At 42.7% G+C, this 17,996-nt stretch overlaps 1 protein-coding gene across 8 annotated transcripts in view; it reads right to left on the bottom strand.

The window, feature by feature from the left end:
* megf11 (multiple EGF-like-domains 11) overlaps nt 1–17,996 on the bottom strand; it is a 77,136-nt gene that overhangs the window by 2,115 nt on the left and 57,025 nt on the right. For 3 of the 8 annotated variants that reach the window (XM_056386730.1, XM_056386729.1, XM_056386732.1), the window contains 14 exons: nt 14,731–14,851; nt 12,675–12,838; nt 12,420–12,522; nt 9,339–9,485; nt 7,742–7,876; nt 4,875–5,003; nt 4,205–4,333; nt 3,444–3,572; nt 3,163–3,291; nt 2,823–3,059; nt 2,438–2,604; nt 2,277–2,340; nt 934–978; nt 16–231 (listed from right to left, as the gene is read on the bottom strand). In XM_056386730.1, coding sequence (XP_056242705.1) covers nt 16–231; nt 934–978; nt 2,277–2,340; nt 2,438–2,604; nt 2,823–3,059; nt 3,163–3,291; nt 3,444–3,572; nt 4,205–4,333; nt 4,875–5,003; nt 7,742–7,876; nt 9,339–9,485; nt 12,420–12,522; nt 12,675–12,838; nt 14,731–14,851 — 1,915 coding nt within the window. The remainder of the gene's footprint in view (nt 1–15; nt 232–933; nt 979–2,276; nt 2,341–2,437; nt 2,605–2,822; nt 3,060–3,162; nt 3,292–3,443; nt 3,573–4,204; nt 4,334–4,874; nt 5,004–7,741; nt 7,877–9,338; nt 9,486–12,419; nt 12,523–12,674; nt 12,839–14,730; nt 14,852–17,996) is intronic. The other 5 variants (XM_056386731.1, XM_056386733.1, XM_056386734.1 and 2 more) reach the window with 3 other exon arrangements.

The following is a 17,996-nucleotide window of genomic DNA, read 5'->3' as shown; positions in this document are numbered from 1 at the left end:
CAACAACGCACTCACCAACATCATAGACATTCCTGCTCGCACTGCCCAGGAGGGTGGCAGTGCCTCCAAAGGGCACTTCACGGTGGGAGGGGGACTTCATCTCCACATAACTGCTCTCTGTATGCTTGCAAGTCAACCCTGGTGGGTCTCTAATGGTGGCATATGGATTTTCACTATTCAGCGAGCAGGAGCTGTTGCTGCACATGGAGCCCTTGATGTAATCTGCAGTGGCTGTGAGACAAGGACATATTCAGTATCAGCAAAGATGAAGAGATTGTCACTTAGCAATAGTGGCATTAATGCTAGACTCTGATATTATGACTAAAATTTAAAGAGACATCAATGTGGCCAGGAGAATGGAAATGAAAATCGTTGCCATTCTGAAGAAGTTGTACTTCTTTTGTCTCTGACATGTGACTAATGGTGGTATATAGTAATCAGAGTACAAAGGGGAGAAAGTGGAGGGCTCATCTCATCCATAACAGTCTCATCAGCCTGATAAGAGGCCTCATTAGAGACCGCAGCAAAGCTCCTTCAGACCACTCTTCACACCCCTGGGTCCCTCACATTCACCACCGACTGCACAGTGTGGGAGACAAAATGACGTATCGGGCACTGAGCCATAGAGAGCAATTACCGTTGGAACAAAACCTCAGCCCACCATGATCTTGTCCAAAGTGCAGAGAGTTTTCACATAAATCATAGAGAATATAAGGATATGGGATTTCAGGTCACATAAATAGCAGTCTCAGAGGGGAATAGAAACCAAATGGGGAAACTGATACATGGGCTGTTGAGCATAAAAGGATTTTGTAATATTGGTGCTGGTGAAGCTGAACAGGATTCCACATGAAGTGTCTGTCTGCACACATACACACACGTACACACATATACACACAAACACATGCATTGTTATTAAAATTAATTATTTACCTTTTCTCGACCCTCTCTGTGTCTGTGTCTCTCCCTGTTGAACATCTGTAACAAATGTCAGGACATGAAAGTCAAGCATCACATAGGAATACCCCCAATGTGTGAAAGCTGACAGGAAATATCTCATTAAGGTACAATGATGTATGTCTTATTTTGTTGAAAGAATATAAGGAATGTGACAGACATTATTGAATGTTTCCCCCGCTTTCTATCACAGTCCCCCAAGGCCTACAAGCTTATATAATCACCGGTGGTCATGGTGGGATATTTGCCAAAACAACAAAACATCATGAATAGAAGATGCGACTGTTAGAGGCTACATCAGTCTAATGGACTTTAGTACATCAGGATGAACACGCGCAACTTTTTCTGGAAGTGACTTGTCATTATGATTGATGTGCTGTGCGCTCTAACACAAACTGGAATGTGCAGATCAAGATATCAGACTTAAGCCAAGCATGACGAAGCATAAGGTGTACGTAGATATTTAGATTTTTTTGCATGCTGCTTAGTAGTAATGCACCTGTAATGACAACACGAGCATAGCTTTCACACCAGCAGCAAAGTTTTTACAATCTATTTTGGTTTCACACCACCACAAACCATGAGACTATAGAGCACGATTTATCTATTTAACCATTATTACTGGTAAATCATTACAATTTAGCAATTTTTAATGTCATTTTACGCAAGAAATGTTTAAATGTCTATAAATGCACAGTAGTTGTCAACAATTATAACTTCTCCTATGAAGACATAGTTATATACTTTTGCAACTGTGTTTTACTATATTTCCATTCATTGTTGTTCATGTTACAGCTGTTGACAAATACACGTATAAACACAAATTATAGTGTTGTTATAAACCATACATGAAATGTTTATATTCTGCTTCTAAATGTTAAATAGGATACAGCCAGAGAGCACAGATAATAAACCTGAGATTTAAGCTATTATTAAGTAATTTTATCGTCACACTTAATTTTCTGTAATCCATAGACCAGGAGTGCACCGCTTGACCCAGTGTAAGTCATCACAGAGAAATGTGCAACTGGGGGAAGTGAAAGAGGACTAATGAGCTCACAGTCACCCCTATTCACCTCTGCAGCACTGATTCCTCTGTCCCGCTCGCATATCTTATCAAAATCAGAGCAAAGGTTAGGGCTTAACAAGAAACCCCTGGTTCATCTTCATTCACAGCAGGCTAGCTATGTCCAGGCTGGTGCCAATGAAAGATTTGCACTAATGATGAATGCGTTTTTGCCCTTGAAGTGACTGTGCTACAAAGTCTAAATTCAGGGTGTATGTGGGGTGTCACGGTAAGAGAGAGAGGAACAACCGACCTAGATCATTGAGGTTGCAGTAGGCTCTCCACTCGGAGCCATTTCTGCTTTTCAGGGTGCTTGACTGTGAAAGGAAGAGCACAGTTTGGTGTTGCTGCTGCACTGCAGTATGTTATTGGGAAATTATGTTTTATGGAAACACATATGGAGAGTGGTCATACTTTGAGGGTCAGGGTGCCATCCAGGTTGCTGGAAATGGTCGAGACAACATTACACTGGGCCACGGTGTGGTAACTGGGGTTGGAGAAGCACTGGCCACTGCTGCTGCTGCTCTGGCTCTGATTGACCTCTGCAGCACTGGTCCTCATTGCTACAGTACTGCCACACTCTGAGGATTCAAACAACAGGTTTAGAAGATTTAAAACTAAATGTGTGCGTTTGTGCATATAATGTTTTTGGCTACTATCTTCATAGCACTGAAATACATGGAGATTTTAACATGTATGTTTGTTTTTACTCTAAATAAATCAAATAAAATCAAAATTATATATTTAATTGGTGGACAAATGGTCAGTGACAGTAAATGACGTCTCTAAAATATCTTACCAGACAGGGAATAGTCAGTGTTGGTGATATGCATTGCCTGTGTGTAGGACACACTGGGCTGGATCTCGTGGCCTTTGTCCCTCTGCCTCTGTCTGTACCACACAAACAGACTGAGCATGGACATGATGATGAGGAGGAGAAAGATGATGCCCATGACAGCCCCTGCTGACTGGCGCTCGGAGCCTCGTGCCGGGCTAATCTTGGTGTACGGGTTCAACTCCTCCATCATCAGAGCTGCTACAGACAAAACACAGAAAGTGGGTTGTTTAAGTGCTGTGTACACATCTGTATTTGAGTGATATTACAGTGGAGAGTCTCCATCATCTCAATCACCTCTCACCTTGATCACAACGGATGCCTTTATATCCAGGGCTGCAGTAGCATGTTCCAGTCACATAGTCACAGGTAGCATTGTTCAGGCACTCGCACAGCTGCTGGCAACCATATCCAAATGTGCCAGCAGGACACTCTGCATGGGAGAGAGGTGCATTACTACATCCATCAAAATTAAAGCACTTAGAGAGTGGGAGCCAAAGTGTTTATAGAACACATACACATAACCACACTCATCCACAGGGTAATTTTTGCTCAGAGCTAAAAAAAGAGCCGGGCCTACTCAACTCTGCTCACAGCTCGTCCCAATGAAGCCTGTTCGGCAAGCACACTGGCCAGTGATGTGGTCACAGTCTGCGCCGTTTTGGCAGCGACAGACTTCAGAGCAATCTCTGCCGTAAAACCCTGAAGGACAGCCTGGGACAGGGATGGATAAAATGTTGGGGTGGGAGCGGTGAAGACAACAAAGAGAGGGGAAGACAATGTATAGAGTCAAGGTCATATTGCAAGGGAACAGGAAAATCAATACCATTCAATGTCTCTGCAGCATACTCAATAAGGGACAATGAGAATGAATGGAAATGAAACATTTCCTGCTTCAGCAGAAAATGCATTTATGCTGTGAACATAACATATAGGTGGAGATAAAGACAACTGGACACAGTAAGAATCTCTCTGAGGTAGAGAGAAAAAACTGTTAAAACAAATGTCATTTCCATGCACAACAGCAGGAGCATGGCACCACAAAAAAGACTGAATAAACCCTTGGGGCGATTCATAATGGAATTCAAATTAGTGGACTGATGATGATGGTCTGCATTATCCCTGCGTGAATGACTGGAATGTATAATAAGCAAAATAATGAAGTGACCATTAGTTTTATTTTAATGTTGCTTTCTCTAAGAAAAACAACTTGTAAATGAAAAACCCAATATCATCCAGTTGCCTCTGACAAAAATCACTTGTTTCTCATTTGTCGTCTGCTGCAGTTCTGTTGGCCTGCCAGTAGATGACAGTGTGTGTCTACTAACTGCATGTGAGAGACTCACGCTGTGTGCAGTAGAGTCCGGTCCAGCCGGGGCTGCACCTGCACTCCCCATCGTAGGCACTGCACTGGGCTCCGTTGTGACAGTTACACGAGTTGAGACAATCAGGGCCCCAGTGCCCAGAGGGACAGGCTGCAGACGCCAGAGACACAGTCAAGCTCATGGTCACACACTCTCCCATACAAACTCAAACACATACATACAATATTCCACAGTACACTTTACAAAATCTTTGTGGAAAAATCGAGCGTGATCTTTCCTCTCCACAAGCCCATCATTTGTGTTATATGAGCAGACATGGGTGTCAGGTTGAAGAAGCCAAGTAAAGCGCTGGTAATGTTACATCTATCTGATCATAACTTATTTTCACTTTAAGTAGTTAATGCAATGAAAAACCACACATCAATTTCACATGGCATGACAGCTCAAAGCTTTGCTAATGATCTTTGGCCTACAGTGCTGTTAATCAAAGAGCATAATGTATTACAACAATCATTTAAGCAAGCTATGTGTTTTACATCAGCTGGGGCTCAGGGTAGTTCTTGGAATGTGGGGCCACAAAAATTATAAATGTGTATGAAGGTAAGCGAAAGAGAGAAATCAGGAGTGGAGACGGACAATGAGAGGGAGAAAATGAGCAAATTAAACACAGGACAAAGGAGTGAAGCCATACCCTGAGAGCAGTCCTCTCCTATCCAGCCAGGGAAGCATTGGCAGGAGCCATCGATAGGGTTGCAGGTGCCGTTGTTGGTGCAGAGGCAGATCTCAGCACAGGCCCTCCCGTACCTGCCACTTGGACACACTACAATACACAAAAAAAAAAAAAAAAAAAACATCACTTGACAGAACAACCCTGATCTGCATGTTATCACTTACATGCAAAGACTAGTAAAATCCATTAACATTATGACATCAAACTTGGACACTTTATTGTGAGCACATTTATACAAACAAACTCGTCCTGTGAAAGGTTGTGTAAACATATTTCTCTAATGGATGATATTGTTCTGTTTAGGTGGACATGAAGTGATCTGTTTAGACAAAAGGAGGAGTCAATCACTGCCTCCAGTGGCACAACTGCCCCATTTCCATTCGCTAGAGTGGAATGAGTGATGTGCCACAGAATTAAAATAGACCATGTACACAGACCACTCTATACATTTTTTATGAAATTAATATTTCAATGCTCTCTGGCACTCCTCAATAAAAGATGTCGTTTCCAATGAAACCTCCATTGTGTTTTCTTGTTGGACCATGGGACAAAGTGAACCAAGGTGTTTCTATAACCATCAGGATGAGGGAGCTGCAGCGCCAGCGAATACATCAAAAGGTCTCATATAAAGAGAATAGCCCAGAGTTACACATATCAGATAAGGTGGCTGGCTGTAAAAGACATGGGTCTAACTCATTTTCATGTGGGGGGATTTTAATGATTACATTTCAACTGGCTTTCCCCTCTTCTTGAGAGCTCTTTCAAGCTCCTTCAAGCAGGTTGTCATTAGGCCATGAGGTTGGCTCCCCCATACTGCTGCTTCTGGGGATTCAAGCCTCAACACACCAGGAGAGCTTCATTAGGCTGGGACTTTGTGCTGGACAGAGGACAAGTGAGGACGTCAACAGGGCTCAACAAGAGGAGAATGTGCATGTTGTTGGCCACCTTCGTCCCCCGTGGCCTAACGCCTGCTCACCAGTAATTATAGTCCAGACAAATTAGGACTGGGTCTCGTTATTTCTCTTTCCCTTTCCTTGAGCTAACCTATTAAACTTTTATTTGTAAGACATTGCTCAAAGCCATGAAAGAGAATTCAAAAATTCCCATCTGCCTTTCTGTAATTTATAAAAAAAAAAAAAGCTAAATTATTAGACATAAAACCTACAGTACATTGTAGGTATCTTTCCTCAACACAGTGATGGAGGGCAGATTTCAATTGCACTTTATGGCCAGTGAGGAACAGCTGACAAGACAAAGACAGTACCTTTGGTCACACAAACGATCACACATATTAGATCAACTTAGACTATTTAGCATGTATGAGCAGTGTATTCTATACACACTCGAGGTTGATCACAAACTATCATGTAATTTATGCAGTTCTATGGTCATGTTAATACATATTAATGTACAGTATTAGTGAACAATTATAACTTCTCCTGTGAAGGCATATTTCATATTTTTTAACAATTCATAGAGAAAAGTTTGCACTGCTATACTGTCATTCATTATTCATTTATACACCAGCACCCAAGTGTGGGAGTCAAACTTGCTGACAAATACATCAAAAACATTAGTCTGTGCACAACTACATTATAGTGTATTATACACCATTTATTAAATGTTTATACACTTGTAGATACTTTGTTGAATAAATATAATAATATTAAATAGATAGTGAATAGATGAGAGAGGACACAAAAACATCCATGATGCTGCTTTGAATTTTAAAATAGAATTATTTGAGCCATCTTCTGTGATTTATTTCTATTTATTTTTTTGTGCTACACAAAGATTTTTACAGTAGGTGACATTTTACCTCTAATCTGTTTTTAAGTTTCAGTTTAAATGTTCTTGGCTTAAATACGCCTGACAAAAAACAAGAGTACCAGCTACATTATTAAAGAAACACTTGTATTACCTTTGACACATTTATGACATTGTCATCACATTGTATGATTATAACAAATCTTAATTGTCGACATATCTTCTATTTAAAATGTATGTTGGCTCAGAAGGACACAGATGTGTTAAAATGCGTCATGACTTCTAAAAGTGTAACAACCTAATCAAAGACATCTGGGGCTAAAATAAAGAACTGTAAGGAAGTGAGCGGTACGCTTTCTGTCATCATCTTGCTGTGCAGCATCACAAGGGCAATTTAACAAAGAAAAGTTTGTCTGGTGCCTTGAAATGAAATTTAACCAAAACAACAGATGTGCACATGTGTTTTGCCTTTGTCTCCTTGTATTTGTGAAAAGCAATTTACATGCATCTCCCTTTGCAGAGTAAGGAAGAGAGACAGAAACATTTATTTGATGTATCCCTTGTCTGGAAAGTGGGTCCCTGCAATATTTAGGCTCCTGTTGAAGGTTGAGTTTTCTTTCCTTTAGGTCTGGGCTGCACTGATAATAGGCATTATTCAACGTCTCAAGGCTAAGATGCCAGTGGGAGAGGCAGCAGGTCATCCGTTGATCTTATTAGAGGACTGTAAGGTGTCCTCACAAAATGACAGGAGAGCTTTATTGACATGTTACTGAGCCTTAGAATATTATAAGATTTTGTAGGATTCAGCACATAATAACTTTTAAAACTGCATAATCTTGAACGTATGGCACATTATTCTACTCTGTTTTTATAGCCATTGCTATTTTCTAACCATTTAAATACAGATTTTTGTATTTTATGCCAAGACAAAATGCCAAGACATTTTCAGATATAAACTGTACTTACCATTTTCCAGCAGCAATGACTAAAATTTCACAGTGAATGAATTTGACGGTTAGTGGCAGCAGGGAAAGGTCAAAGGGACACAGAATGCTACTTGCCTTGGTTGCACAGCGAGCCAGAGAAGCCGGACAGGCACTCACAGTGGCCCGTGACATGATGGCAGGGCCCGGTGCTGTGGACACACTGTGGACACGACTGGCTGCAGCGGTGCCCATAGAAGCCCGGAGAGCAGACTGCAGCCGGCAGAGTATGGCAGGAGAGAAGAGGGAATCAGTCGACAATGTTGGGTGGAACAAGAGGTATACAATAATGAAACAGGGCATGACAAGAGTGATCAAGGGGGTACAGAAAAATCAAGGCTGGAAGAATTAAAGCAGAAAAGATGAGGACAGACAGCAAAGGGAGGGAAAAAGCAGAAAAGTCTGTCTTTATTGTAGTCACTTGCATTTCATCTGTTGCCAGAGATGAAGTAGTAAATGAGTTAAGAGAATCATGAAAGTCTGTTTTATGTAATATCTTGAGAGTAGCTCTAGACACACAACTGTGCGTTAATAATGTGGATTTTTATTGAAAGAATCTGAACCATTAAAAATATTCACAAGGTGATACAAAGATAATTATACGAACATTTTATACAAAGAGTCTTAACTGTGCAACCGTGATAAGAGGCAGCAGTTTATATTAAAAACATATTTTCATTTCAGTAAAGCGAGAGCATTGAATACCCATGTTCTGTTCCTTTTTTCACGCAGTGATTTGGGAAAATTCATACTCCGATATCACCATTCTCAGGAGACGATCAGGTATTTCAAAAATAGAAACCTATTAGGAACTGACAAAAACACCCTGGGTTGTTGTTTGACAACCATACAATGGTAAGTTTACCCATGGGTTTTGATTTTATTTAAAGCAGCAGGTGTGATGCACCTTTATCAGCCTCTGGAGAAGCAGAGAAGCATGTAATCCTTCAATTAAAGTTTCAACAGGAAAAACAGAAAATTTGTGGTTATGAGGTTTTCTTCTGACGAGGAAATTATCTGTGTAAACATTGAATCTGGAGGAGTAATCATTTCCTGTCTCTTACAAACACACACACACACACACACACACACACACACACACACACACACACACACACACACACACACACACACACACACACACACACCTACACACAAACACACAAGGATATTGTTTAAGTCACTCTCTTAAATTCCACTCAAATTGATGTTTACAGGTTTGTGACTGTGAATTTCACTCCCAATCAGTGAGCTCATCACTTGAGAGCAGCTTCAGACAGACCCCATTCAGAAACCAGAGCTGGCACTCCCAGTGTGCACGCCCTCTGATGAGCCTTGGGTGAGGACTGTGAGTCTCCCACTGAGAGTTAGTTGTGGAGGACAGGGTAGGGGGGTGAAGTGTGTGTGTGTGTGTGTGTGTGTGTGTGTGTGTGTGTCTGTTGGGTTGCTGTATGGGGTAAAGACACTGTGATTAAGTGATAGCAGTGATGAAGGGTTTACACTCAAGCAGTTATGACCTACAACGCAGTGCTTCTCCTCAGCTGGCTCACCCTTCAGCAATTCTTCAAAGATCAAAGCAAGGTCAGTTCTGCGATGGAGTTTGTTAGTACACTGCTCTAACTCTTAAAGCTTGGATAGAAAGGAAGTTTCCTTAGACAAAGATAAGGAGGCTCACTTCGTTTGCAGGAGGTCCCTCTGTATCCAGGTGCACACACACAGGTGCCGTCCTCTGGAGAGCAGGATCCTCCGTTCTGACAGGAGCAGCTGACTGAACAGTTGGGTCCCCAGAAGCCTTGTGGGCACACATTATCACAGTGGATTCCTGCAGGCACACACAATGACGAATTTTCAGCGAATGCACACTAAGAGGGCAAAGACTGGTATGCTGTAAAATTGTAAACAGCGTGCCTTGTGTAAAAACACATCATCAAAGGGCAGCATTCACAATGCTTGATCACAGCGGATCTGTGGAGGGTTTTTCACCCACCATGGACCCTCGATTGATTTTAGTTCTGAATGAAGAAGCTGCAGTTTGGAGTGTGTTTTTTTTTTATTTTTTTTAGTTCAGCCCATCCTTTCAGACTCTGTTTCTCCTTTCCAAATGTATTTTATTTTTGATCTGACTGGGGCTCCATGCCAGTGCACTGTGTTGATTAACAGGGTTGGGTCTCCGGAGAGGCCGAGCTTGTCTCCCATTCTCTTTCAGCAGAGCCGGGGTAGTGTACAGAGCCGAAGGGAAGTATTCAGGCTACAAGAGCACAGTCTGGAAGTGTCACTGTGTATTTGGCGCAGCTCCAACCAACAAACGCAAAATACTGCATCCATACAGAGCTCTCACTCTGCACATGAATGCATTAACACATCCTTTGGAGCCGCACGTTTTCTCTCAGCAGTACCCATGTTTTCAAAAAAAAAAAAAAAAACGAAAGGGAAAATTCACATGTGCTGTACTGTGCATACATGCAGGTTCATAAAATAAAATATTTTGCTGCAAACACACAGACAATTGCGCACACAGACACACACAGACACACAGACACACAGACACACACACACACACACACACACACACACACACACACACAGACACACACACAGACACATGCGCACAAACTCTGCAACCTTTCAAGCACCAGCCCTTAGTTCGAAGCCTCATTTGAAATTTCCCTTTGAATGAGAATATCTGAGAATGGTGTGGCCATTAAAGCAGCATTAGTGCAGTACCTTTGAATTAAACCTGGACTAAACTCTGGGGACCAATGTTATACAGTAACCAGGGCGCCTTAGGGCTGGAATGAAGGAGTAACGGAAAGGAAATGTTAGTGCTGATGAGGAGGGGGCATGGTAGCAGTGATTTAGTCAGAAGCCCAGCCATGGAGATCAAAAGGAGGGCAAGGCTTGTGCAAGTGTGTTTGAGGTTCTGCTAGGCCAGGCAGAAAAAACAGTGACTGCCTTTACTGTCAGAAAATGAATGCGGACAGAGCATCACACTTTTCAGTCTAATGGTGACAAACAGAGGGGCTTTGGATGCCTAGTGAGGGAGAAGAAGAAAGAGTGAAAGAAGCCAGAACTGAAGTCTCTTCAAAGGAGGCTTTTTGCTGAGAAGTGCCAGAGGTCTCACTATCCAATTTGTACAGAGTGAGCACAGCAAAGCAAACCTCTCTCTCCCTGTTTAACTCTCTCTCTCTCTCTCTCAGTGCATGTAAACACACACTCACCTTAACTGCTCTTTGACATGGACTAGAATCTCCTCAGAAATAAAGGGTGAAGTCCTATCCAACATGGACTAGTATGAAGCCCCTGCATCAAGTGTCTAGTCACAGAGCACTGTTTTAAATCTTTGTTGGCTGATGTCATGCTTACGACAGTCCAGCAATATCTGTGTGGGTCACAGGCAGCTGAGCCACTTACCCGCACACACTCCTAGAGACGAGCTTCTTGACAGTTCATGCAAACCTTACAATAAAACAAACAGGAAGTTGACAGCAAAGTAGGATGCCATGCCAACTTGTAGGGCTGATATGACAGTGTCTATGGCAAAAAAGAAACTAGCTATAGTGTTTCTGTGAATAGCCATTTTATTCCATCCCTGACTTAGCCCTGTGACGAATCCCACATTGTCCTCTCTCTAGGTGCTCCTTCCTACAGAGAACCCATTGTCAAGCCTCGGCGATTCAAGTATGTATGTATGTGTGTTTGTGTGGCCCACTGGGCTGCAGGCTGCCCCCAGCCCAGCACCCCGGTGACTCAATTAAGGCTGACAGATGGTCCCGACCTGTGCAGGATTCAGAGCATGAGAGGCCCGTTTTGCTGGCACTGTTCTTGCAGATAATAAAACCCACATTTTTTCCCAGAATAAATGCCCTAAGCTCAGGAGGCTGAATGGAGTGGGCTGCTGAGAGCTCACAGGCTTGACCTTTCCTGCTAAATCTATTCCCTCCCTGACTGCACCTCTCCACCCAGGCTCAGAGACCACGTCCTTTGCTAGCCCCCTGTATTTGACATTCAGATGCAACGCTTCATTTTTGAGAATAATGATCCTCACCCTTGCTGTGACATTCACACTTTCCTACCTCCTACTGCTCTTTTCCTGTAAGCAAATGTTTGAAATGACAAGAAACAAAGAGCAGACATATGTTCATGTAAAACTGAGAATTTGCGTCTAGAGGGGATCAGAGTTCAAACGGAGAGCGTAAGAAAGAGTGAATCCTCTGATGTATAAATATGGCTGTCGGATCATTGAGATTTCACAACAACCTGCAACTTCAAATAATTAACAGAGCCAGAAATAAAATTATCATAGGCTGTGTTTAAAACTCACGAGGGCATTCTGTGCCAATAATTTGATCTCCAAATATTTATCTGGTGAGTCACTTCAGATGTTGTGTATAACTAATAATGGATGCAATATAAGCATGATTGCATACCAGCATCCAGTGTGTCAGCCAACAGAATTAATTTAGAGCTCAATTCTCAACATCTCTCATTCACATACCCCGCTGGCTCAGTGGCAAAACAAATTGAACATTTAATTAACAAAACACTGCTTAGACATTCTGTAAACATACTGTAAAACACAAACCATAAGTGCCCCAGCATATTCTACTGTTTTGTGAAACAAGTATGTCTGACTAGCATCCAATGTTTGTGATTTTCACCTGATGAGAATAAATAAATACAGTTTAGGTCTCAAGTGGTTATTCCTGCGCCTAATGTCAGCTTGCTCTGATTATTGATTTGAAAAAGCAGTACTGACCTGTCCAGCCGGGGTAACAGCGGCAGTAGCCACTCACTGGGTCACAGCCATTAGCATGGGTACAGTCACAGCGCTCACGACACTCCAACCCATAGGTGCCATCCTGACAATGATAAAAAAATTTTTTTTAAAAACCTACCATTTTCAAAAGTGACACTAGGGCACGTCGAGACACTACAAGTTGTATGGCGGTCTAAAAGGTTCAAGAGTCAGAGGGTTCATTGCAGCACCCTCTCAGTTAGAGAGCCAACTTACAGGACAGGACTCATCGCAGTGCTCTCCCCTCCAACCTGGAGAACATGTGCAGGTGCCATCCATAGGGTCACAAGCGGCTCCATTGCCACATAAGCATGTTTGATTACAGCCCAGACCCCATGTTCCACTGGAACAGAGGATGGAGCAGTCCACTCCCTGCCATCCTGCGGTCAAAGAAAGCGGAGCCATATCAACCTTTAGACATTGATATAGACAAAGTTTTATAGATATAGTTACATTGTAATACAGATAATAATTTTACACGGATAAACAATCAAAATAATGGTATAGTACATTGATTCCCAGCCTGGGGTTCAAACCCTCAACATAAATCTGAGGGGTCGACTGTGACTATGATTTAATGGATATGAAAGAAAGAAATAATTTCTATTTTGCAAAAATGTTGTTTATTGGTAGCCATGCAAGGATCTAGTGATCGTGATGTTGCTCTGTGCGAAGACCTCTGCCCTTTCCTTGTCTGTGCCAACTGGTATCAACTCGGCCCGGTGCTAACAGCCTATAAAAGCTCTGGCTGCTGCTGGCAGTGTCTCTCTCACCTTCCCTGCGGGCAGCCGTTTAGTTAGGACGCTTTAGTCCTTTGTTAGTTCTTTCCTTGCACTTTGTTTTCATGCACTGCCTACACTGATGCACTTCCTACACTGCTGATTCTACATTCACACACCATGAATTATTGTGTTTTGCATTATGTATTTAAATATCCTCAGTTCTTTAAAACTTTTTTTTTTCTGACTGTTGAAAAGGTTGCGTCTCTGGCTTTGGTCATGGCCTTATGACAATGTTGCCAGGTTGTGACATCTGTTACTCAGTTGGTCAGTCCATCACTTTGATTCAAACTGAAATCTCATTAACTTCTGGATGGATTAAAGTGAAATTTTGTACAGGTCCGGGGACCTACTGACTTTGTTGATACCCTGACTCTTCCCCGGGCGACACCATGCCACCTTTGTGCTGTGAGTGAAATGTCTCAAAAACCATTTATTTGGTTGGTACAAATATTCATGTTTCCCTCAGGTGTAATAACTTTAGTGAGACATTAACCTTCCCTCTAGCGCAACCATCGACTCAAAACTGTCATTCTCCAATATGTTTTTGACCAAATACCTGCAAAACTAACGCCATTCCCATCAGCCTCAGCTGTAGTTCGGGCTAAGTGCTTATTAGGAAATGTTAGTATGCTAACATGATAAACTGTAGTAGTATTGTAGTATTTAGCTCCTTGCATCACTATACATAAGTACAGATCAACAGAGCAGCTGGCATGACTGCAGACTCCTAGTATTGTTACAAGACCTTTAATTTTGGGGTATTTTTTATGTCTTTATTAAATAGTTGAAAGTAGAAAGATGAAAAGAAACGAGGGAGAAAGAGACTGGGACTGACATGCAATAAATGTCCCCAGGTGGATGTGACCCAGGGACGTTGCAGTTCATGGATGGTTCCTTAACTTCAGACCAGATGGGTGCTCCCTGTTTATATTATTTAATTGTCCCTTTTTTCTGAGATACAGAAAACGTTTACCTATTCATGGCCTCTAAAATCACTCAGATAAAACAATCTGAGAAGTAAAAATCATTCATTGATTAACTAAGCTCATACTGCAGGTTTAAGGGTCTCAAGTAGATGTTGTCTAATTTTAAAGGGTTACAAACCAAAAAGTCTGGGACCCACATTTATGAACAGAATGTATGACAATGACACTCAGATTCCTCCAAATGGCCCCTGAAGAGAATAACTTATTATTAAGATTATTTTATGTAATGCATCATTAATTTAAAAAAGAAAATTGAAAATAGCAAGGAGAGAACAGGAGGAGGTCATCTGGCATCAGGGGCAATCTGGCAGTTGTGTGTGACACAGTATGTGCAAGTAAACAGCCAATTAGTCTTATATTCCAAGTACAGAATGCAAGAGAAATCAGATCATAAGTATGTATGTGGGCAATGTAAGAATCTGTCTCTTCAGCTCATCTACAGTCAGTATAGCTATCTTACTCAGTAGTTGCTCTGAGCGTCCACCACATTTAGTTATACTGTACCTTCCCTGCAGATGCAGGAGCCATCGACAGGAGAGCAGGATGCATGATTATGGCAGGAGCAGGTGGACATGCAGCTTGGTCCATACAGACCAGGAGGACACACTGTAGCACAGTCCTCCCCCTGTGGTAGAAATAATGCAAAGTCATGAGGCAAAGAATCAGCATGGCAATAAATGCTGACTCTGGCAGCCCTAAAATAAGAATAATATAGTCCGAGCAGATGCAGACGGAAAGCACTTCTCGATGTCTGTTCTCTGTATACAGACTGAGGAGAGAGGGAACTGTAAAACTGAAGGGATTTATGATAAAGGCTGAAGTTCAAGAGGAAGGACCACTCTTGATCACCCCAAGCTTTTGCCTCATAGCTTCCAATTATGCAGTCTATATATACATTCTGACAGCACCTACTGCCAGCCATGCTGTCCTTTTTGCAGCTCTGCTTCACCCCATCGCTCTACTACTCTTTCATTCTCTCTTGCTCTCGCTCTCCTTTTAGGTTGCTCTCATGGGGGGGTCTTGCAGAAAAAAAAACCCTTAAACCCCAACGCTTTCCCTTATTCATCTCCAATCAAACTTCTCTCAAATCTGCCCTCAATACAATCATTTCTGTTCTAAATAAACTGTGGTTTTCGGCTGCTGAAAGATGTAGGGATTTTGTAGACATAATAAGAGGGACCACCAAGAGTGATTAATTCCCAGTGTGGAGCAACGCAGAACTCAAAAAGCTCATCTACCAAATCAAAGACCAGAGTCCAAGCCTCCATTTTGTCCCTACATCCCAAAGGACACAGCTGACGGTCTTTGAGGATTATGTCCTTGTCCTCTAATTAGCTACTGGTTGGTTGAGTTGCTCACACAAAAGGTGTATACTGTAAAACCTGTAAAAAACAAACAAATAAATTCCACAGTGAGGTGGACGGACGGGGGAAAGCTGGATCCCCGAGACATCTCTAACAGACTGCAGCCGAGTCTCAATCTGCTATTAACAAGCACACCAGTGGGATATCGGCAGCCATGCTGGTGTAGCCTTTAAGTCTCCTACTATTGCATTAGAGCGAGCTATCTGGTAAAGAACACGGAGTATTCCTTCCCTGTCCTCTGCAGCCTTCGGTCATTAGAATTTCTCTGCTTTAAAAGCTGAGCACAGCCCACCTCCACGAGTCTCGTCCCTCCCTAAGCTTGAGATCACAGCCAGTCTATGGATTCCCGCACCTTCCCTTCCAAACCCGGCCTTGAGTGACAGGTGACACGATGATTTAGAGTTCCAATTAGTGGCCCAGAGGAGTCCTGAGTGGCTCCTGCTTCGCTCACCAGAGCACTGGCGGACTGCTGGCTGCTCGCTGCTCTCATTATCATTTTGAACTCAGTTTAAACAGGAGGCAGGAGGAGATGTGCCAGTGGACGCCAGGGGCAGGACACACATCTTAAAACATCTCTCCTCCCTGTACACCACATAAAAGCGCCTGTCTGTGAATGAAATTTTTATCAATCGGTTGCAATAACCTTTGTTCTACTGAAAATGACAGCTTCAAGACTGCTAACAATAGCAGTTCAGTTACAGTTGTTAAGTGCGGAGAGAAGTTCGACCCGCCAGGGGGTGTTGGCAGGGTGAGGGGGTGGGTGTTCAGCCTGTCTTCAGAGCAGAGGCAATTTACTGGTGACTGGACTCATGGATAAAACGTCACGCAGCCACAAATGACCACATGGATTTTGTTGCATCCATGGCTGCGTCAGATTCCACTTGGTTTAACCCTCAAGGTGCAGAGACCAGTGGTTGGTCTGCTCTCAAGAGGGGAAAGGCAGCTCTCTCATTAGTCGCCTGATTCATATTCCTTCTGAGCTGTGAAGAATAGAAGTCTGTATGTGGAGAATCATTATTAATACACGGGCTGTCAGTCCATTGCATGAGAGCAGGAGGCCCTTACATAACTACACAGTCATTGGAGGCAGCAACCAGACCTGAGCCGCTAGGAAGCAGCCAGGTCATCCCAAGGCACCAAATTCATACCTATTAGTATCTTAATGTAATTGGTGAGTATTTTCTTCAAGAAAAGCTTCTCGCTGACATGACATTGATCAGCCTGGTACCCACTGAGACTAGATGCAAATGGCAGCACTAATTACCAATCAGTCTCACTCCTTAACAGTTCATCTAACTGCAGGATGAGTGACTGCAGTTTAAAATTCATGCAGCAAGACAGAAAATGAACCGCTGAACCTTTTGATGAGGCTAGAAAGCCCTGAGAGATGGGAAAATGATTTGTTTTCACCACCTACAAATGCAGACTGGAAACCATTTCTAATGCATTCATATTTCAAATACCGCAGTGTCAACAGAATCTGTATAAACTGTAGACATAGGGGAGAAATGTTAGTATGAGTACATGCTGCAGATTGCAAGGGACAATGCCTGAATAGGTAACATGTAATCACTTTGTCCCAGTCAGAAAGAGCATGTCCAATTACTAGAGCTAAATCAAGCGTGCAGGAGCTCAGTCTGCTCCAACACTTTGCTTAGTTTGCCCCCAGATGGGACTCTAGAACAAAGATGCAGCAGGGAGGCTTAGTCCTATCAGCTGCCCCCTGGAGAAATGACTTCACCACCAATCATATCCTCAACTCCATCATTAGCCACATTTTAAAATCCCACTGCGTGATAACGATCATATGCCATGCATATGACAAAAGGTTACAAACTCAAGACGATCACAGCTTTACCTTTCAAACAAACCATCTGTGTTGTTTGCAAAGAGGCAGCTTTGTTAAAAGAATAAAAAAAAAAAAAAACGCCCCCCCCCAACACACGCACACACACACACACACACACACACACACACACACACACACACACACACACACACACACACACACAGCACGCACACACACAAACACTCCAATCCTCCATATGAGGTGTGTCTGTTCCCATCTGACTGCCTCCTTTCTATCCAGCTCCTGCCCTCTAGGTCTGTTTAATGGATCTGGCAGCCCTTCCCAGCAGCCGCCAAAGAGAACAGGTGGAGCAAATTAAGACACAGTCTGCGGCCCCGCTCGGTAGCTCAATTCACCACAGTGGCCCGCTGTAAGACACAGGCAATTTCCACTGAAATGTAATGTTGGCAGAAATGTACCCTCTCGGTCTCTGTTGCTCTGTAACTTCAGATTGCAAGACAAGAAATACAATGGGAAAACTGATTGAAGTTACCCAACTAATTTGACAGTTGTAAAAGGGAACAATACGGCTGCGGAAAAACTACTAAAACAGAAAC

This window comes from Seriola aureovittata, chromosome 10 (genome assembly GCF_021018895.1).
Source record: "Seriola aureovittata isolate HTS-2021-v1 ecotype China chromosome 10, ASM2101889v1, whole genome shotgun sequence".
Classification (NCBI taxonomy): Eukaryota; Metazoa; Chordata; class Actinopteri; order Carangiformes; family Carangidae; genus Seriola; species Seriola aureovittata.
The sequence above is the reverse complement of the archived record's forward strand: the minus strand, read 5'-3'. Positions and strand labels throughout refer to the sequence as shown.